Source organism: Anguilla anguilla, chromosome 6, assembly GCF_013347855.1.
Source record: "Anguilla anguilla isolate fAngAng1 chromosome 6, fAngAng1.pri, whole genome shotgun sequence".
NCBI lineage: Eukaryota > Metazoa > Chordata > Actinopteri > Anguilliformes > Anguillidae > Anguilla > Anguilla anguilla.
The window spans coordinates 6,219,609-6,240,414 of NC_049206.1; the positions used below are offsets into that span (position 1 = coordinate 6,219,609).

General features: G+C 43.1%; 3 protein-coding genes and 1 long non-coding RNA gene across 7 annotated transcripts in view; all 4 read left to right on the plus strand.

Moving 5' to 3' along the window:
• The first annotated feature begins 92 nt into the window (after nucleotides 1–92).
• Nucleotides 93–8,939, plus strand: LOC118229781. The gene is made up of 2 exons (XR_004765727.1): nucleotides 93–848; nucleotides 8,248–8,939. It is a non-coding gene; the product is annotated as an uncharacterized LOC118229781 (long non-coding RNA).
• On the plus strand, nucleotides 3,465–14,377 carry LOC118229780 (zinc-alpha-2-glycoprotein-like). The gene is made up of 7 exons (XM_035422127.1): nucleotides 3,465–3,765; nucleotides 4,284–4,478; nucleotides 4,733–4,999; nucleotides 5,582–5,626; nucleotides 6,089–6,106; nucleotides 6,614–6,921; nucleotides 13,708–14,377. The coding sequence occupies exons 1-6, from the start codon at nucleotides 3,702–3,704 to the stop codon at nucleotides 6,748–6,750; spliced, it is 726 nt and encodes a 241-aa protein (XP_035278018.1). The 5' UTR covers nucleotides 3,465–3,701; the 3' UTR covers nucleotides 6,751–6,921; nucleotides 13,708–14,377.
• On the plus strand, nucleotides 9,982–14,377 carry LOC118229779. Of its 2 annotated transcripts, none has more exons than XM_035422125.1 (6): nucleotides 9,982–10,495; nucleotides 11,033–11,227; nucleotides 11,485–11,751; nucleotides 12,289–12,377; nucleotides 12,837–12,864; nucleotides 13,400–14,377. In XM_035422125.1, exons 1-6 carry the CDS (start codon nucleotides 10,432–10,434, stop codon nucleotides 13,534–13,536), a joined length of 780 nt encoding a protein of 259 aa, XP_035278016.1. In that variant the 5' UTR covers nucleotides 9,982–10,431; the 3' UTR covers nucleotides 13,537–14,377. The 2 variants fall into 2 exon arrangements, with proteins under 2 accessions (XP_035278016.1, XP_035278017.1); XM_035422126.1 differs by having other exon boundaries at nucleotides 10,142–10,495; nucleotides 12,289–12,378; nucleotides 12,847–12,864.
• Nucleotides 14,378–15,423: 1,046 nt separating this feature from the next.
• Nucleotides 15,424–20,806, plus strand: part of xrn1 (5'-3' exoribonuclease 1) — a 23,643-nt gene continuing 18,260 nt past the window's right edge. The window contains exons 1-10 of one of the 3 annotated variants that reach the window (XM_035421846.1): nucleotides 15,424–15,771; nucleotides 16,650–16,882; nucleotides 17,013–17,110; nucleotides 17,421–17,530; nucleotides 17,657–17,767; nucleotides 18,586–18,671; nucleotides 19,405–19,492; nucleotides 20,090–20,258; nucleotides 20,522–20,589; nucleotides 20,759–20,806. The exon at nucleotides 20,759–20,806 is cut by the window's right edge and continues 87 nt beyond it. In XM_035421846.1, coding sequence (XP_035277737.1) covers nucleotides 15,697–15,771; nucleotides 16,650–16,882; nucleotides 17,013–17,110; nucleotides 17,421–17,530; nucleotides 17,657–17,767; nucleotides 18,586–18,671; nucleotides 19,405–19,492; nucleotides 20,090–20,258; nucleotides 20,522–20,589; nucleotides 20,759–20,806 — 1,086 coding nt within the window. In that variant the 5' untranslated portion in view covers nucleotides 15,424–15,696. The remainder of the gene's footprint in view (nucleotides 15,772–16,649; nucleotides 16,883–17,012; nucleotides 17,111–17,420; nucleotides 17,531–17,656; nucleotides 17,768–18,585; nucleotides 18,672–19,404; nucleotides 19,493–20,089; nucleotides 20,259–20,521; nucleotides 20,590–20,758) is intronic. The other 2 variants (XM_035421844.1, XM_035421845.1) reach the window with 2 other exon arrangements.

The window sequence follows — 20,806 nt, forward strand, 5'->3', positions numbered from 1 at the left end:
ACGCTGCGCAGATGCATCTCAGATTCGCCGCTGGAGGCGGTAGGTTTTCCAAACAATGCAAAATACAGTCGGTTAAAGTTGGCTGGCGTTACGCACTCAGTGGCCACTTTATTAGGTAGGCTACGCTTGCACATTAACAGCTAAACGTGTCTACAGCTCAGTATGTAAAGCATACAGACCTGGTGACGAGGTTGTTTTTTTTTAAGTTGTTTTTTTTTTTTAAGATTATAATGGGCAAAATTTGTAAAAGTGACTGTTCATGCCATATGTGGTGGTTCCAGCATCTCAGAAACAGCTGCCTGGCTGGCATTTTCTTTAAAGTTTACAGAGAATGGTGTGATTAAAAAAAAAAAAATCCAGTGAGCGGCATTTTTTTGGGAAAACACCTTGTGAATAAGAGAGGTCTGAGGATAATGAGCAGGGTTGTTCAAGCTAGCAGAAAGGCTGCAAATTGTCAATTTTTTACTGCAAACAGCTTTTTACAGAAGCGGTTCTCCGAAGGGCATCTGTGTATGCACAATGCAATGAACTTTGAAGCGAATGGGCTACAGCAGTGGAAGAGTTGTCAGCTATCAGCTAAGAATAGGAAAATGTTGCTACAATGGGCACATGATCACCAAAGCTGGTCATTTAAAGATGGAAAAGTGTTGCCTGGTCTGGCAAATCTCAATTTATGTTGTGACAATCAGAAAGTAGGGTCATAACCACAGCCGTGGAATATAATGTAATATAATATAATGCTTGATGCAATATTCAAAATGCCCTACCTTAAGTGAGCAAGAAATGGAAAAGGTGCCACAGCACCATCTGCTGAATCTGTTTGGTTAAGCTGGTCTTGTAACCTGAAGGTCACAAGTTCAATTCCCGGGTAGATGCAAATTGTTAGATGGCCACAAAAACAGAATGACTTGCCTTCGTTGATGATACAACTGCTGATGGCAGCAGCAGAGTTAATTCTGAAGTGTGCAGAAGCATCTTGTCTGTTCAAGTTCAAACAAATGCTATCATACCAGTGTCAAACGCCAGTCCTACAGGGCTCTACAGTGTCTGCTAGTTTTTGGGGCGTTCTTTGCGCCAGTGGTCCATTCAAGTCATTGATTGGCTAAAGAATCCACACGCCTTGTTCTCAAGGCCTTAATTGGCAGCTGATTGAAAGAAAACCACAAAAAAATTGTTTCAACAACAAGTGTTTCGTATGCTGAAGAGAAAACTACGACAGTTAGCCCCCCGAATCAAGCAGGAGCTGCAGTACAGGCCTGGCAGAGCATCACCAGAGACTCGGCACCTGGTGATGTTTATGGGTCACAGACTTCAAGCAGTCGTCGCTTGCAAAGGATATGCAACAAACTACTAAACACAACTACTTTCATTCACATAACATAATAGACAAAATAACACAGTACGTCCCAAACATTATGGTGCCCGGAAATGGTGGGGGTTATGTGTAGAACGTGTTATAATTTCTACATGGCAAAACCAAAATGTACAAAAATACCCTTTAATAAAAACAAGTAAGAATCCACTCTTCAGCGTGTGAATGCCTTGATTACAAATATAAAATTGTGGCATGCAGAGCCAAATTAACTTTTCAGTCTTTTCCCCAAACATTATGGAGAACACTACATATTATTTGTCTTAGTGGCACATTTTATGTGCTTAAAGTCGACAGTGTCATGGTTCTGTGGTTTGTCTGCGTTTCCCTTTTTGGGCCGCCAGATGGCGGCACTTCAGTTTTTAGTTCTGTTCTTTTACCCTGTTTAATTATATTGTTTTCAATTATTCAATTGTTGTTTGGTTGTCTCGTTTTCCCTTCCCTCTCTGTGGCCTGATTGTGCATTGTGCCCTGCTGTGTCTCGTCAGTGTCTTGTCTATTTAAGTGCTTGTCTTCCCTGACTCGGGTGCTGGATCTTTGTGTGTGCTTCTGATTATGTTTCTGCCCTGCGTGTTTCCTCCTGAGAGTAGCTCCCTGTGTGTTTCTGCCCACGTTCCGTTTTTACGTGCTTTTGGATTCTTGGATTTTCTTTGTTTCCTGTGTTATGAAGTCTTTCTTTGTTTTGAGTTGCCCTGCGATGCCTTTTGTTCCCTGCTTTAGTTCCTGTTTTGCAAGTAAAGTCCTTGTTTCCATTTACCGCTTGGAGTTTTGTGTTTTCGCCCTCACTCTGCGTTTGGGTCCTAACCCCGCACTACCGTGACAGACAGGTCTGTTGCCAAATATGTGTCCGCTTGATGCTGCAGTTAGCGCAGACCTTCTCCGCCTCCATCGCTCCCAGCTAAAGCAACCGACTTGTTTTGTTTCGTATGGCGTTTTATGCGGCAGAATCCTCCTGACTGTACACAACCTTGAGGCCCCTCAGGTTGAAGCCACTGTGTATCCGGTGCAATCAGTGCAAGGAACCAGACTGTTCTGCACAAATTGTGACAGTGCAGTAAAATGAGCACTGTTGAGTGACATCGAAAGAGAAAGCAACCTGTGCAAGCGACTGTGTGTGTGTGTGTGTGTGTGTGTGTGCATGAAATGGAGACTTTGAACATGCCTGCACCCATGCATTTGTGTTTCTACCCTTTCATTTTGACAGGGGGGTCTTCCCGAGAGACTGTCTAATAAAATTGTGGACAGGCAGCTTAGGAAATGCGCACTTCCTTGACTGCCTTGAAGCACCCAATTTTTTTTATTTTTATAGCTCCACCCCTACCTCTGACCAAGTTCTGTTTATTTTCAACAGTCCCGCTAATTAAAACAAAAGAACAAAACCGCTTTTAAAAGCTTACTGGGAATTCTAAAAATAAAAAAAGGCTATAGGGATTGATTTATTGCTGAGAAACATATTTGAAAGTTTTCCAACTGTCCTTTATCGCTTATTCTTTTGGGTGCGCACAGTGCATGCAGTTGGCTAATTCCGTTGTTTATCACAAGATGTTACACTACACTTGAAAGTAACCTTTTGCACATCATACATTGCAAAATGACGAAGTACTGATATAGTCTATAGCTAAGCGTTTAATTCGAACATTACAAAGACTTTATCAATAATTGATGTTTTTGAGGGTTGTTTTGCGAACTTATGAACACTTGTAGACATGAAATTTGAAAAAAAAAAACGAATGGCTGCACGAAAGTTTTCTGTTGAGAATGGTGTCTTGAGAGGTTAACTGAATTTCCTACTTAACATGCAGTAATTTACCTCAAAGCAAAAGTTATGTTGTCATTTTCACTGTTCGTTTAGTTATTTATTTATTAGGCTGTTTATTTAACACATGCACTTTTGATACACATGGCCAGTTCAATGTTAAGTCGCTCATACTTGAGTTCATTCTCATATACATCAATAAAACACAGTTTAATTTTAACGATAACAAGTGGAGAAAAAACTGAACAGCTTCTGGCCTTTAAACGGACCGGTTAACTGCGCCTCCTGAAGGATACCTTGTAGGCTATAACCAATCAAACAACGGCATCACTTTAAAAGACAAGACATGATTTCTTAATTCCTGGGCACATATCGCTTCTCTTCAATGCAAGGAGTCCCTCATGTATAACCACATATTCGTGGGGGAAAACTTACGATTATTTTCGCATTAGTTAAGCCTAGCCTATAGTCTTTTTACATTTATCTCAACTCCAGGTTAAAAGCGAAGCTAGAAACGGAAACGGAGAGCTTTTCACCAGTTTACACCTTGGTCTTCATTTATTTTGACGAGCGATGCGGATTCAGATTATCTTCTCACTTTTATGCACAGTATTTTTCTCACTGCATGGAGCCAAAGGTAACTTATTTTCTATTTTCCATTTTCATACAAATATGAAACCAAATGTTATGAAATATCTGCTCCACTAACAGAGTAAAGTGTATTCTGAAACGGTTGATTTAACACGTAACATTTTATTGTGTCAATTGTTAAAGTTTTTCTTGAAAATATATAAATACCATCGTAATAGAGCTGTTTGTGTTTTGTGCCCTGTCTCAGTTACTGTACACTATGTCTTTGGAAAAGTTTTGTTTTTGTTACAATAATTCCGTGCGTTTCCTTTCAGCCTAACTCATTCGATTACGTTTGCGGTATCTTCACCCTTTTTGCAGCAATTCTCCCGTTTTGTTACACATATACAATATAGACTATAAACAGCCTAATGTCTAAAAACTATAGCTTAAACGTCAGCGAATTCGACGGCAACATAAACTCTCGACAGAGTTGATTTAACACCGTTTTATTGTATTTATTATTATATATTATTTTTTTGTGTGAACGACCCCTATCCCACCCCATATACATTTTTTATGCAGAAACAATGATTCGATATCAGTATAGTGGAATCGTCGGGGGGTCCCCGACTAGAGACACCCTTACAATTGACAGTGTCCCGATCGCGTGGAGTGACGGACGAAACAACGGATTTCTCTCTATCAACACTGAATGCGAGGGTCTTTTTCGCATGACACTGAGGATGATCACCAGAAGTTTTAACCATACAACAACGAGTGAGTTCAGCTTCTGAATTATTATGGATATTCGTGCTATTGTTATTCATTCTGCTACTACAACAACAACATCACAGCCCTGTTTTACTAATGTCATAAATATGACTGTTGTTTGTTTTGTGCACCTGTCCCATTTTCGGCTGGACCGCAACAGACTGACTGAGTGAAGTTGCATCGCGCATGTCTGTGACATTGGCCGGTTCGGTCCAGCCATATGCTAGGTTTTAACCTGGTCGTGTTTCGTCTGCTTTTAGACAATCACACGTATCAGCGCACGCACGAATGCCTGCTGGAGGGGCACAGGGTGCTGCGCGTGTCAGACCGTATTCACTACGATGGGGCGGAGTACCTGTGTCTGGACAGCGCCAAGAACACCTGGATGGCGGCCGTCCCACAAGCCCTCGCGCTAAAGCAGAAATGGGACCGGCAGAGCGGATGCACGGAGAGGCACAAGGTTCTCCTCCAGAACGGATGCACCGAGCTGATCGAAGAATTCTCACGCGACAAACATTCTGCCCCAGGTAGGCTAAAGGTGACGCAGCTGCATCCCTGCACTTGTTTGTACCGAGTTTAACCGTTGAGACAAACATGACTAATCATGTCTAGCTGGTTTCGTAAACTTTCATGTGCTGATCTGCTTATAAGCAGTCTAGTGGTGGGGTTAGTGTGTAGTGACGTTGTGACATTCAGCTCCAAAGCTAGATGGAGATAATGTTGCAGGAAATCTTTGTTGATATTTTATGTAAGTCACAATAAATTCTATCCAAACACACATGGCCAAATTGACCAACACGTTTTCATAGGAATTCCATCTTTGTCCTCCACAGCAATAGAGGTGCATTGCGTTAGTTGTATCTACTGATAGCTAGCTGGACTGACTGTACACTGTAACACAGAAAGCAAGGGCATCGTGACAAATTTTTAAGTGCCAATGCTATCGCAAGAATTTCTACAAAATATATTGCAGCATACCTGGTTTTATTTTCAAATAAAGAAAACATAAATAACTTTCTTTCTTTCTTTAAAAAAAAAAAAAAATATTTATGGTTTTTCTACAGAGGCATCTTCGGCTATTGTATTGATTCCCATCCTTGCAACTGTAGTCTTCCTCTGTCAGTTCATGGTCAGCTTCCTGATTTCAATGCACGGTGAGTATGACTGTGCAGGAGTCCAGGAAGAATTCAATTATTTATCGTTTCATTATAAGAACTTAAGACACTGTAATTACATCCTGATACACCTTAATGCAACAAGGTTCTATTCTTTTAAACTGACATAATTAGCATTATCTCAGGAACAATTTAAAACTCTTGTTTGTGTATAACTGAAACATTTCTTGCCCCTGATCACACCACAAAAATTGTTACAAAGTGACCAATGTTTACTTTTTTTTCTTCTACTTTTGACACATCTTGCCATTATTCTTATTTTCTATTGTATGTCATAGTTTATTTTGTCTTAATTTTAGATTTTCATACATTGTGTAGACCTATGGGTACTGTGTGTATCTGCTGTAGAACCAGTTGCCCAAGAATGGGACTGGACAGATGTGCCGTGTTAAATTTGTTGGACTTACTGTGTTTTTGCACTTCTGTCTTCCGGTCCCACAGGCTCAAGGGTTGTAGGAGGTAGGAACAGCTACTTCCGACACGCTCCGGACACTGAGGTGGAATTAGCGGGGGTGTCGGGGGTGCGGTGTGCCCCTATGAGCAGTCATGGGGGGGGGCCCCTGAGTACCCAAACACACATGCAAACCTCGGTCTAATAACTTTTGGGCGGGGGGGCGGGGGGGGGGGGTTCTCATTGTGCCTTGCAACCTTATGTATGACAGGTCAGCTCCGCCTGGGCACATTTCCTGTTGTCCACACTGTTTATCGTACATCTACGCAGCCAAAAAGATTCAGAACCTCTTGAAGAAATATTAACCAGCTGCCATAAAGGATTTACTTGGAGCATTGCTGCTGGCCCATTGCTTGGTAACAGATAAATCAGGGAATAGCTTCCCCTTCAGGTCCTACTCTCAGCTTAGATGAACACTGTGCCCTACTAATGCTGTACCTAACCCACATGTGTGTCCAGGGCAGGTGTGTTTACCTGTAAGGTGAGTCTTGTCTTCATTTGTCTTCCCTGCACAGGTGTTTTGGGCTCAATCATCCATTACCCTCAGAGGAACGTGGGCATCAAACCCTCAAAGGGAGACCCAGAAGAACACAACTTGGTATTTACCCCCTCCAAAGGGGTACACTCTTCCCTGCTGGTCATCCCAACTTAGGGAGGGACACTGCAGGGCAGTGTGGTGCAACCTGTGGGCCAAATCGCGCTATATGCAAAAAATTAATCGAGGCATTTGTTGATCAGTGCTTTGCTCAAAATTAGATTTTGCTCCCCATTCAAGGCAGCAGTGGAGCATGATGGTAGCATAATGGAGGATTGGACTTCTAACCCCATAGTTGGAGATTAAATCCCCAGATGGAGCACTGCTGTTGTCATTTAAAATTCTGATAGCCAAAAGCCCTCTCCCACTGACACGCGATTCCGTTTTAGCGAATATTAAGAAGACAGCTTATCTTAATTTTCACTCACCTTCCATCTCTTGCGATTCGCTCACCGACAACGAAGCCATTTTTCCTGGCTGGTACCCCACCCTCTAGGTCATTTCATAAACTGACAGCTTCGTAAGCCAATAATGGCAGTGGCTCTGTGCACCTCGCAGGAAGAAGGTGGTTTTCCCCCGATCAGTACTGCGCAGAGAGGGATGTTTAAAAGAACGGGGTGGGCCCGCATGGTCATCGAGCGTAGCCTACTACCTCTACCCCTGTGAGGTTCGTTAATTTGCGCAGTTTTTCTCCAAAACAAGTGAGACCACCATCACTGAAGTAAACGCAGCGCAACGTATTTAATTGACGTATTTAAAACGCTGCGCAGATGCATCTCAGATTCGCCGCTGGAGGTGGTAGGTTTTCCAACCAATGCAAAATACAGTCGGTTAAAGTTGGCTGGCGTTATGCACTCAGTGGCCACTTTATTAGGTAGGCAACGCTTGCACATTAACAGCTAAACGTGTCTACAGCTCAGTATGTAAAGCATACAGACCTGGTGACGAGGTTTAGTTGTTTTTTTTTTTTTTAAAGATTATCATGGGCAAGATTTGTAAAAGTGACTGTGGTCTGATTGTTCATGCCATATGTGGTGGTTCCCGCATCTGAGAAACAGCTGCCTGGATGGCATTTTCTTTAACGTTTACAGAGAATGGTGTGATTAAAAAAAAAAAAAAAAAAAAATCCAGTGAGCGGCAGTTTTTTGGGAAAACACCTTGTGAATAAGAGAGGTCTGAGGATAATGAGCAGGGTTGTTCAAGCTAGCAGAAAGGCTGCAAATTGTCAATTTTTTACTGCAAACAGCTTTTTACAGAAGCGGTGCTCCGAAGGGCATCTGTGTATGCACAATGCAATGAACTTTGAAGCGAATGGGCTACAGCAGTGGAAGAGTTGTCAGCTATCAGCTAAGAATAGGAAAATGTTGCTACAATGGGCACATGATCACCAAAGCTGGTCATTTGAAGATGTAAAAGTGTTGCCTGGTCTGGCAAATCTCAATTTATGTTGTGACAATCAGAAAGTAGGGTCATAACCACAGCCGTTGAATATAATGTAATATAATATAATGCTTGATGCAATATTCAAAATGCCCTACCTTGAGTGAGCAAGAAATGGAAAAGGTGCCACAGCACCATCTGCTGAATCTGTTTGGTTGGTCTTGTAACCTGAAGGTCACAAGTTCAATTCCCGGGTAGATGCAAATTGTTAGATGGCCACAAAAACAGAATGACTTGCCTTCGTTGATGATACAACTGCTGATGGCAGCAGCAGAGTTAATTCTGAAGTGTGCAGAAGCATGAATGCCTTGATTACAAATATAAAATTGTGGCATGCAGCGCCAAATTAACTTTTCAGTCTTTTTCCCAAACATTATGGAGAACACTACATATTATTTGTCTTAGTGGCACATTTTATGTGCTTAAAGTCGACAGTGTCATGGTTCTGTGGTTTGTCTGCGTTTCCCTTTTTGGGCCGCCAGATGGCGGCACTTCAGTTTTTAGTTCTGTTCTTTTACCCTGTTTAATTATATTGTTTTCAATTATTCAATTGTTGTTTGGTTGTCTCGTTTTCCCTTCCCTCTCTGTGGCCTGATTGTGCATTGTGCCCTGCTGTGTCTCGTCAGTGTCTTGTCTATTTAAGTGCTTGTCTTCCCTGACTCGGGTGCTGGATCTTTGTGTGTGCTTCTGATTATGTTTCTGCCCTGCGTGTTTCCTCCTGAGAGTAGCTCCCTGTGTGTTTCTGCCCACGTTCCGTTTTTACGTGCTTTTGGATTCTTGGATTTTCTTTGTTTTGAGTTGCCCTGCGATGCCTTTTGTTCCCTGCTTTAGTTCCTGTTTTGCAAGTAAAGTCCTTGTTTCCATTTTCCGTTTGGAGTTTTGTGTTTTCGCCCTCACTCTGCGTTTGGGTCCTAACCCCGCACTACCGTGACAGACAGGTCTGTTGCCAAATATGTGTCCGCTTGATGCTGCAGTTAGCGCAGACCTTCTCCGCCTCCATCGCTCCCAGCTAAAGCAACAGACTTGTTTTGTTTCTTATGGCGTTTTATGCGCCAGAATCCTCCTGACTGTACAAAACCTTGAGGCCCCTCAGGTTGAAGCCACTGTGTATCCAGTGCAATCAGTGCAAGGAACCAGACTGTTCTGAACAAATTGTGACAGTGCAGTAAAATGAGCACTGTTGAGTGACATCAAAAGAGAAAGCAACCTGTGCAAGCGACTGTGTGTGTGTGTGTGTGTGTGTGTGTGTGTGTGCATGAAATGGAGACTTTGAACATGCCTGCACCCATGCATTTGTGTTTCTACCCTTTCATTTTGACAGGGGGGTCTTCCCGAGAGAGACTGTCTAATAAAATTGTGGACAGGCAGCTTAGGAAATGCACACTTCCTTGACTGCATTGAAGCACCAAATTTTTTTTTTATAGCTCCACCCCTACCTCTGACCAAGTTTGTTTATTTTCAACAGTCCCGCTAATTAAAACAAAAGAACAAAACAGCTTTTAAAAGCTTACTGGGAATTCTAAAAATAAAAAAAGGCTATAGGGATTGATTTATTGCTGAGAAACATATTTGAAAGTTTTCCAACTGTCCTTTATCGCTTATTCTTTTTGGGTGCGCACAGTGCATGCAGTAGGCTACTTCCGTTGTTTATCACAAGATGTTACACTACACTTGAAAGTAACCTTTTGCACATCATACATTGCAAAATGTATTTGCGAACTTATGAACACTTGTAGACATGAAATTTGGAAAAAAAAACAAAAACAAATGGCTGCACGAAAGTTTTCTGTTGAGAATGGTGTCTTGAGAGGTTAACTGAATTTCCTACTTAACATGCAGTAATTTACCTCAGCAAAAGTTATGTTGTCATTTTCACTGTTCGTTTATTTATTTATTAGGCTGTTTATTTAACACATGCACGTTTGATACACATGGCCAGTTCAATGTTAAGTCGCTCATACTTGAGTTCATTCTCATATACATCAATAAAACACAGTTTAATTTTAACGATAACAAGTGGAGAAAAAACTGAACAGCTTCTGCCCTTTAAACGGACCGGTTAACTGCGCCTCCTGAAGGATACCTCGTATAACCAATCAAACAACGGCATCACTTTAAAAGACAACAAGACATGATTTCTTAATTCCTGGGCACATATCGCTTCTCTTCAATGCAAGGAGTCCCTCATGTATAACCACATATTCGTGGGGGAAAACTTACGATTATTTTCGCATTAGTAAAGCCTAGCCTATAGTCTTTTTACATTTATCTGAACTCCAGGTTAAAAGCGAAACTAGAAACGGAAACTGAGAGCTTTTCACCAGTTTACGCCTTGGTCTTCATTTATTTTGACGAACGATGGGGATTCAGATTATCTTCTCGCTTTTATGGACAGTATTTTTCTCACTGCATGAAGCCAAAGGTAACTATTATTTTCTATTTTCCATTTTCATACAAATATGAAACCAAATGTTATGAAATATCTGCTCCACTAACAGAGTAAAATGTATTCTGAAACGGTTGATTTAACACGTAACATTTTATTGTGTCAGTTGTTAAAGTTTTCAAGTTTTCACGTTTTTCTTGAAAATATATAAATACCATCGTAATAGAGCTGTTTGTGTTTTGTGCCCTGTCTCAGTTACTGTACGCTATGTCTTTGGAAAAGTTTTGTTTTTGTTAAAATAATTCCGTGCGTTTCCTTTCAGCGTAACTCATTCGATTACGTTTACGGTATCTTCACCCTTTTTGCAGCAATTCCCCCGTTTTGTTACACATATACAATATAGACTATAAACAGCCTAATGTCTACAAACTATAGCTTAAACGTCAGCGAATTCGACGGCAACATAAACTCTCGACAGAGTTGATTTAACACCGTTTCATTGTATTTATTATTATATATTATTTTTTTGTGTGAACGACCCCTCTCCCACCCCATATAAATTTTTTTATGCAGAAACAATGATTCGATATCAGTATAGTGGAATCGTCGGGGGGTCCCCGACTAGAGACACCCTTACAATTGACAGTGTCGCGGTCGCGTGGAGTGACAGACGAAACAACGGATTTCTCTCCGTCAACACTGAATGCGAGGGTCTTTTTCGCATGACACTGAGGATGATCACCAGAAGTTTTAACCATACAACAACGAGTGAGTTCAGCTTCTGAATTATTATGGATATTCGTGTTATTGTTATTCATTCTGCTACTACAACAACAGCATCACAGCCCTGTTTTACTAATGTCATAAATATGACTGTTGTTTGTTTTGTGCACCTGTCCCATTTTTGGCTGGACCGCAACAGACTGACTGAGTGATAAAGTTGCATCGCGCATGTCTGTGACATCGGCCGGTTCGGTCCAGCCGTATACTAGGTTTTAACCTGGTCGTGTTTCGTCTGCTTTTAGACAATCACACGTATCAGCGCACGCACGAATGCTTCCTGGAGGGGCACAGGGTGCTGCGCGTGTCAGACCGGATTCACTACGATGGGGCGGAGTACCTGTGTCTGGACAGCGCCAAGAACACCTGGATGGCGGCCGTCCCACAAGCCCTCGCGCTAAAGCAGCAATGGGACCGGGAGAGCGGATGCACGGAGAGGCACAAGGTTCTCCTCCAGAACGGATGCACTGAGCTGATCGAAGAATTCTCACGCGACAAACATTCTGCCCCAGGTAGGCTAAAGCTGACGCAGCTGCAGCCCTGCACTTGTTTGTACCGAGTTTAACCGTTGAGACAAACATGACTAATCATGTCTAGCTGGTTTCGTAAACTTTCATGTGCTGATCTGCTTATAAGCAGTCTAGTGGTGGGATTAGTGTGTAGTGACGTTGTGACATTCAGCTCCAAAGCTAGATGGAGATAATGTTGCAGGAAATCTTTGTTGATATTTTATGTAAGTCACAATAAATTCTATCCAAACACACATGGCCAAATTGCCCAACATGTTTTCATAGGAATTCCATCTTTGTCCTCCACAGCAATAGAGGTGCATTGCGTTAGTTGTATCTACTGATAGCTAGCTGGACTGACTGTACACTGTAACACAGAAAGCAAGGGCATCGTGACAAATTTTTAAGTGCCAATGCTATCGCAAGAATTTCTACAAAATATATTGCAGCATACCTTGTTTTATTTTCAAATAAAGAAAACGTAAATAACTTTCTTTCTTTCTTTTTTTGTTTTTAAATTTATTTATGGTTTTTCTACAGAGGCATCTTTGGCTATTGTATTGATTCCCATCCTTATAATTGTAGTCCTCCTCTGTCAGTTCATGGTCAGCTTCCTGATTTCAAGACATGGTGAGTATGACTGTGCAGGAGTCCAGGGAGAATTAAATTATTTTTTGTTTCATTATAAGAACTTAAGAAGACACTGTAATTACATCCTGATACACCTTAATGCAACAAGGTTCTATTCTTTTAAACTGACATAATTAGCATTATCTCAGGAACAATTTAAAACTCTTGTTTGTGTATAACTGAAACATTTCTTGCCCCCTGATCACACCACAAAAATTGTTACAAAGTGACCAGTGTTTACTTTTTTTTCTTCTACTTTTGACACACCTTGCCATTATTATTATTTTCTATTGTATGTCATAGTTTATTTTGTCTTAAATTTAGATTTTCATGCATTATGTGTAGACCCGTGGGTACTGTGTGTGTCTGCTGTAGAACCAGTTGCCCAAGAATGGGACTGGACAGATGTACCGTGTTAAATTTGTTGGACTTACTGTGGTTTTGCACTTCTGTCTTCCGGTCCCACAGGCTCAAGGCTCGCAGGAGGTAGGAACGGCTACTTCCGACACGACCCGGACACTGAGGTGGAATTAGCGGGGGTGTTGGGGGTGCAGTGCGCCCCTATGAGCGCCCATATGAGTCATGGGGGGGCCCCCTGAGTACCCAAACACACATGCAAACCTCGGCCTAATAACTTTTGGGCGGGGGGGGCGGGGGGGGCGGGGGGGGGGGGGTTCTCATTGTGCCTTGCACCCTTATGTATGACAGGTTAGCTCTGCCCGGGCACATTTCCTGTTGTCCACACTGTTTACCGTACATCTACGCAGCCAAAAAGATTCAGAACCTCTTGAAGAAATATTAACCAGCTGCCATAAAGGATTTACTTGGAGCATTGCTGCTGGCCCATTGCTTGGTAACAGATAAATCAGGGAATAGCTTCCCCTTCAGTTCCTACTCTCAGCTCAGATGAACACTTACTCTTCTGTGCCCTACTAATGCTGTACCTAACCCACATGTGTGTCCAGGGCAGGTGTGTTTACCTGTAAGGTGAGTCTTGTCTTCATTTGTCTTCCCTGCACAGGTGTTTTGGGGTCAATCATCCATTACCCTCAGAGGAACGTGGGCATCAAACCCTTAAAGGGAGACCCAGAAGAACACAACTTGGCATTTACCCCCTCCAAAGGGGAACACTCTTCCCTGCTGGTCATCCCTGCTTAGGGAGGGACACTGCAGGGCAGTGTGGTGCAACCTGTGGGCCAAATCGCGCTATATGCAAAAAATTAATCGAGGCATTTGTCGATCCGTGCTTTGCTCAAAATTAGATTTTGCTCCCCTTTCAAGGCAGCAGTGGAGCACGATGGTAGCATAATGGAGGACTGGACTTATAACCCCATAGTTGGAGATTAAATCCCCAGATGGAGCACTGCTGTTGTACCATTGAGCAAGGTACTTAACCTGACTTGCTTCAATTTATATCCAGCTGTATAAATGGATTGAATATAAGAAATTATGTAGCGTGTGTTAGCCACTCTGGATGAGAGCATTTTCTGAATTCCTGAAATGTACAGTGACAAGAAATGCTTCAATGAAAAAACCAAAAGAATTTTCCTCACTTTGTCACACCAATTTTATTTGAGTTTTTTTTAGGTTTTCTCAAATGAAATGTTCAGATTCATTCAAATGAACCTGAAGATTTTCATTTGAGAAAACCTAAAAAATATAAGGGTAACAAATAAAATAAAGATTTTAGGCCCATACAATGGAACATGATTTTCAGTGTGATGTGTAAATATGTATAAAGAGAATGTTGCCAAAAGATAAAAATGTAGCTTGACATGCAATGTTATTTAGATTTTTTATCTGTCTAGGGTTTGTACTGATTTTTTTTTGCAGACTGTGAACTACATTTTATTCAGGTTGGGAAATTAGGCCTATATTGTTCATATGGTTGGCTAACTTTTGCAGTTCTTGCTTATGGTTTGCTTATCTATTGCAGTTCTTGCCTCTATTTGTCGTTTTGCTGACATGAGACAGAAATAAACAGTAATAAGCCCATTGAGACCCAGTTTCAGTTCATTTATTTAGAGCAACGTGTAAATAAATAATGATGTGTTGAGCTATAGTTCTGTTGATAGGTATCCTATTTAGATTTCCCTCTTAAAAACAAACCTTCAAACTTTCAGCTACAATAAATGATTGACTAATTGTAAAGTTACGCATTCACCAGTACTGTGCACCAGCTACCCAACTGATGTGTGTTGTCAGCACTGGTAAGCTGAGGGCACACATACCCACAATTTAAAAACGGGAGTACGAGGAAAAATTCAGAGGAAATATGTCGCAACATGTTTTTACATATCGACTGTTCCTCGTTGTAATATGATGAATGCTGTGTGCTGCTGGAGATAGTTTTGTTTGCTTTTTGTGCGGCTTAGTTTCAGTGCTTTAAAAAACGAAACGCATTTATTACAGAGTAAAATAAAAAAATGTTTAGAGCTGAGTTGTCTCGTCTCTCCTGAGTGGTATCCTTTAAATGCGTGCAATAGGTCTTGCTACCGCTCTTGTAGTAATTTCGTATCAGGCGACATTGAAAATGACTGTGCCAAGTTTAAACACTCTGAAGCCGAGAGCGTGGCAGATAGCACAAGCATATTCCAGAAAACTGTAGACATTTTTTGACAGACAATAGTTTAAACTGTACCCCTACACAATCGTGCGAATGAAGTGCATTCTAGAGCGCAGCTCCAGTGGTCAAAAAAGAGAACTTATGCATCAGCAAGTTGCACACAGGACTAGCCTTTGGGTAGCTACCGTAAAATCGCCTTCAAATGGACCGTTCCCGAAATATTTGAAAGATGTTTTTCAACAACTGCTACATTTCACAAACATTTATGAAACAATTTTAAGTACAATACTATTGTCAGCGTTTTTTAAACTTCCTTTCATTCCCAACAAGCTATACGCTGCCCCAGCAGTGTAGGAACCCAGTGTTTCGGATCAGTGTTGTTCAAGCAACTTTAACAGTTACACAGGAAGAAAAAAAATCATAGGCGGATTGAAAATATAAACCAAATATCAGTGTGTTTCACGTACGTTTGAACAATGTATGCCTTCAGCAATATTTCTATGTCATAATGTAAACTGTTTTTTTGCGTCCATCTTAAAATGTGCAACGTTAGTTTGTGACCCGTCAATACAAGATAGTTACTTATTACGTCACGGATTCCGTCCGGACACTTATTACTGCCCGTACAGTAACATCTACCACAGAAACGTTACCGTGGACTCCGTTTGATATCAACTTCTTAAACTTTGCACCTTTCTTTTTATCTGTAGATTTTAATACATAAAATCTTTCAGCAAGAGATTCTGGTGACGATGGGTGTACCAAAATTTTACCGATGGATTTCGGAGCGATATCCTTGCCTCAGTGAAGTTGTCAAGGAGCATCAGGTATGATATCGATTGCTAGCTAGCAAGGTTGCTAAATATAACTAGCTTGCAGGCCTGTTGGAGTTTCACCTCCACGTCTCTCGGTTTTTCCACAGTTGCCGTAGTCTATGGCTAGTATTTGTTTACATTCGATTTTTCTCTTGTTGGGCCGTTTGTGATCTTAGAAAATAACTCGATTTTTATATTCGTGTTGATGTCAACCAGTTTTCCAAAATTACTGGGTTAGCTAGCTAAGTTACTTGGTAAATAAGGTTACTAGCAACCCAGACTGCTAGTTGATTTGAGGTCATGTTCCTCAGTGATTTACATTTTCTAGCCGAAGTTACAACTTGGTCAATGGACTTCCTCTCTCGCTTGTCGTGAAACAGTTAGTTATTCCTTGCACCGGCTAGTCGGTGCTTCTTTCTAAGTTATATTGTCGGGAACTTTTAACACAGTGTGATTTGCAAAGTAAACAGAGTTAGTAGTGAACTGAGTACGTGATTTACACGTATCTATGTTGTATATTATTACATTACATTACAACTATCATTAATGATTGAGCGTGAGGATTTCAAACATCTACAAAATCACACGCGTTAACGATGGAATCTGAAACGATTCGACGTTCTGGAGCAAGTCGGGGCGCTTTACTTCTGTTTATACGTTTTATGTTCAGACAACTTCCTCCCGATATTGCTTCCGTACATCGCTTCACTGATAAGTCTAAACAAGTTTGAAGTGAATTTATTGTACCAACAGCGTTCTGTTCTGTTGATAATATTTACGACTATATTATTCTGGCTTTTTGAACGATAGTTACACGTCGTTTAAAATAAAATAAACAAAATGAAATGTTTCCCTCTTTATAAATATTTTGACCCGCACCGACTACTTAGATTCCGGAGTTCGACAACCTCTACCTGGACATGAACGGTATCATTCATCAGTGCTCCCACCCCAACGATGAAGACGTGCACTTCCGCATCTCAGAAGAGAAGATTTTCGCCGACATTTTCCACTACCTGGAGGTCCTCTTTCGCATCATCAAACCCCGCAAAGTGTTCTTCATGGCCGTTGATGGCGTCGCCCCCAGAGCCAAGATGAACCAGCAGCGCGGGAGACGATTCAGGTGTGTTCTGGTGACGTCGAGTGTCCTGGCTTGATGCGCCATTTGGTTTCAGGCCTGGCTTTGATGCAAGTTGTCGTCAGATCTTGCCCCGATTCCCTGTGTCACAGGTAAAGTCGTTATTGTCCTGTAGGTCTGCGAAAGAAGCGGAGGATAAGATAAAGAAGGCTCTGGAGAAAGGAGAGGTTCTTCCCACAGAGGCTCGATTTGACTCAAACTGCATAACTCCAGGTGACCTACCGCCCGCATTCACCTGTCAGTCTCTGTTCTGTTCACCTGTCAGAGTCTCTGTACCATTGAGTTGTATGTGTCCTTCAGCAGTTTTTACCTGTCTGTAGTCAGTCTCTGTACTGTCTCTGTCTCTCTAGCCCATTCCCTTGTCTGTCTGTCACCGTAGTTTCACCTGGCTCTCTCTGTACTTTTAAGTTGTGTGCAGCATTGAGCCTGTCAGCTGTCCTTCGCACTGTGTCACTCTCTGTCCGTTACCGTGGCGGCACCTGAAGCACCTCGTTCTCTCTCTCTCTCTCTCTTCCTCCCCCAGGCACGGAGTTTATGGCCCGACTCCAGGAGCAGCTGAAGTATTTTGTCCACAGTAAACTGTCCACTGACAGGTCCTGGCAAGGGGTCAGTGTGTACCTGTCCGGCCACGAGGTGAGTGTGGAGGACGGGGGGGGGGGGGGGGGTGCCAGGCTGCACGCTGGCAGTGTGCCCTCCTGGAAGCCAGCCGTGTTCTCCTCGCTTGGTGCGTTAACCCCGTCTCTGGGCTTCTTCCTTCAGACCCCCGGGGAAGGAGAGCATAAGATCATGGAGTTCATCCGCTCGGAGAACGCCAAGCCGGATCACGACCCCAACACCCGCCACTGCCTCTACGGCCTGGACGCGGACCTGGTGGGTGCCGGAACCACGTGGAAGTGTGTTTGAAACCGGCTCTGAATGGCTGGCGTCTTAACCCATTTACGCTGCCGTAGCAGCGTTAATGGAGCTCAAACTGGTTCTAAGCTAGCTAGCAGTGAGGAATTTTAAATATCGGATATGAATGTTAAGGAGTGAAGTATATCACACCCTGTCTTTGTCTGTTGAACAGGGCACAACAATCTAATAGTGTTTATTACAATTAAATGGCTACAATTGCGTTAAAAACTTGAAAGAAGTATTAAGAAGACAAGCAGTTGTCTCTTCTGGGGAATATAACCACAGTTTGAATCCTGTTTCCTGGACCTTTAAGGGGCAGTTCTGCTCAATTGGAGTTGTAGAACAGTTCATTTTTATCTGTTCAGAGAAGTTTCCACCCAGCTCCCCCAAAAAGGAGCTACAGGAACTGATACTTTTTATCACAGTAATGGTTTCTCTTTATGAAGTTCCTTAGACTGTATGGAGTGTGTTAATGTGTGTGATCCCCCTCGCTCACTCTCTATTCCTCTTTCTATCCCTGTCCCCCTTTCTCTGTCTCTCGCCACCTCCCTCTCGTCCTCTATCCCCCTCTCTCCCTGTGCATATCCCTCTCTCTCCTCTTTCTCTCCTCTTTCTCTCTCTGTCTCTCTCTCTCCCTTCCCCTCTCCCTCCCTCCCTCCCGTCTCCCCTCCCCCTCTCTTCCTATCCCTCTCCCTCTCTCTCCCTCTCGCTCCCTCTCTCTTTCCCTCTCTCTTTCCCTCCCTCTCTTTCTCTCCCCTCCCCCCCTCTCCCTCCCTCTCTCCCGGTTGATGCAGATAATGCTCGGACTCACCAGCCATGAGCCCCATTTCTCCCTCCTGAGAGAAGAGGTGCGCTTCGGTGGGCGGAAGGCCCAGAAGAGGTGAGTCATCCTCCCGTTCCTGTCCTCTGTGTCCTGTTACTGTGCCCACTAAACCCCAGTGTCCTGTTACTGTGCTCACTAAACCCCAGTGTCCTGCTAGTGTGCTCACTAAACCCCAGTGTCCTGTTACTGTGCTCACTAAACCCCAGTGTCCTGTTACTGTGCTCACTAAACCCCAGTGTCCTGTTACTGTGCTCACTAAACCCCAGTGTCCTGTTACTGTGCTCACTAAACCCCAGTGTCCCGTTACTGTGCTCACTAAACCCCAGTGTCCTGTTACTGTGCTCACTAAACCCCAGTGTCCTGTTACTGCGCTCACTAAACCCCAGTGTCCTGTTACTGCGCTCACTAAACCCCAGTGTCCTGTTACTGTGCTCACTAAACCCCAGTGTCCTGTTACTGTGCTCACTAAACCCCAGTGTCCTGTTACTGTGCTCACTAAACCCAGTGTCCTGTTACTGTGCTCACTAAACCCCAGTGTCCTGTTACTGTGCTCACTAAACCCCAGTGTCCTGTTACTGCGCTCACTAAACCCCAGTGTCCTGTTACTGTGCTCACTAAACCCCAGTGTCCTGTTACTGTGTTTATTAAATTAAATTAAATTAAATTAAATTAAATTAAATTGAAGTGAAATGAATTGGAATAGGACATTTTGGGCCGGCACACGTCTTTAAATTGTGGCCCTCAAGTTTGGTTTCCTGAAGCTTGGTGTCCGCCTGTTTCTGTGCTGCAGAATTACAGCTCCTGAGGAGACTACTTTTCACCTGCTGCACCTGTCACTCATGAGGGAGTACATAGACTACGAGTTCTCTGAGCTAAAGGTGAGCGGGCGTAATGATAATGTGAGAGTGGTTGTAATGTAAGAGTGGTCGTAATGTAATGTAAGAGCTGTCGTAATGATAATGTAAGAGCGGTTGCAATGTAAATGGACTGCATTTATATTGCGCTTTTATCCAAAGCGCTTTACAATTGATGCCTCTCATTCGCCAGAGCAGTTAGGGGTTAGGTGTCTTGCTCAAGGACATTTCAACACGCCCAGGGCGGGGTTTGAACTGGCAACCCTCCGACTGCCAGACAATCGGTCTTACCTCCTGAGCTACGTCGCCCCCAGTTGTAATGTAATGTAAGAGCGGTGGTAATGATAATGTAAGAGTGGTCGTAATGATAATGTAAGAGCGGTCGTAATGTAATGTAAGAGCGGTGGTAATGATAATGTAAGAGTGGTCGTAATGATAATGTAAGAGCAGGCGTAATGATAATGTAAGAGTGGTCGTAATGATAATGTAAGAGCGGTTGTAATGTAATGTAAGAGTGGTCGTAATGTAATGTAAGAGCGGTCGTAATGATAATGTAAGAGTGGTCGTAATGATAATGTAAGAGCGGTCGTAATGTATTGTGATGTGTTGATTGCTGCTCAGAATAAGATCTCGTTTGAGTACGACCTGGAGCGGATCATCGATGACTGGATACTGATGGGCTTCCTGGTGGGGAACGACTTCATTCCGCACCTCCCTCACCTTCACATCAACCACGACGCCCTGCCTCTGCTATACCGCACCTACATCAGCGTGCTGCCTAGTCTGACTGGTGAGTACCCCCCCCCCCCCCCCCCCAACATCCCACTTCACCGGGACAGAGCACACCCCGCCCCCTACTCTCCTCCTTGTGACATGACCGTTCCACTGAGGGCTGAGCTCATGGTTTCTGGGTGGGATGAGTGCAGGCTTGTTTGGGTGTTCGTGTTTGGCGTGACCCACAGCTGTGCATGGCCTGAGACAGCTGATAGATCAGCTTTTATGATAACTTCATGACAACTGCCCTTTATATCTCTGTTTTATGACTGTCACCAGGTTACCTCAATGAGAATGGAAACTTGAACCTGGCCAACTTCCAGAAGTACCTGGACAAATTATCAGAGGTGAGGCCCGTTGTGCTAGACTGGCAGGTAACCATGGTAGAGTGTGCGTGTGAGTGTGTGTGTGCGCGTGTGTGTGTGTGTGTGTGTGTGTGTGCGCATGCGCATGTGCGTGCGGGTGTGTGTGTGTGAGAAAGAGACTGATCTCTCTCACACTCTCTCCGCCTCCCAGTTCGACCGGGAGCACTTCAGCGAGGTGTTTGTGGACCTGAAGTGGTTC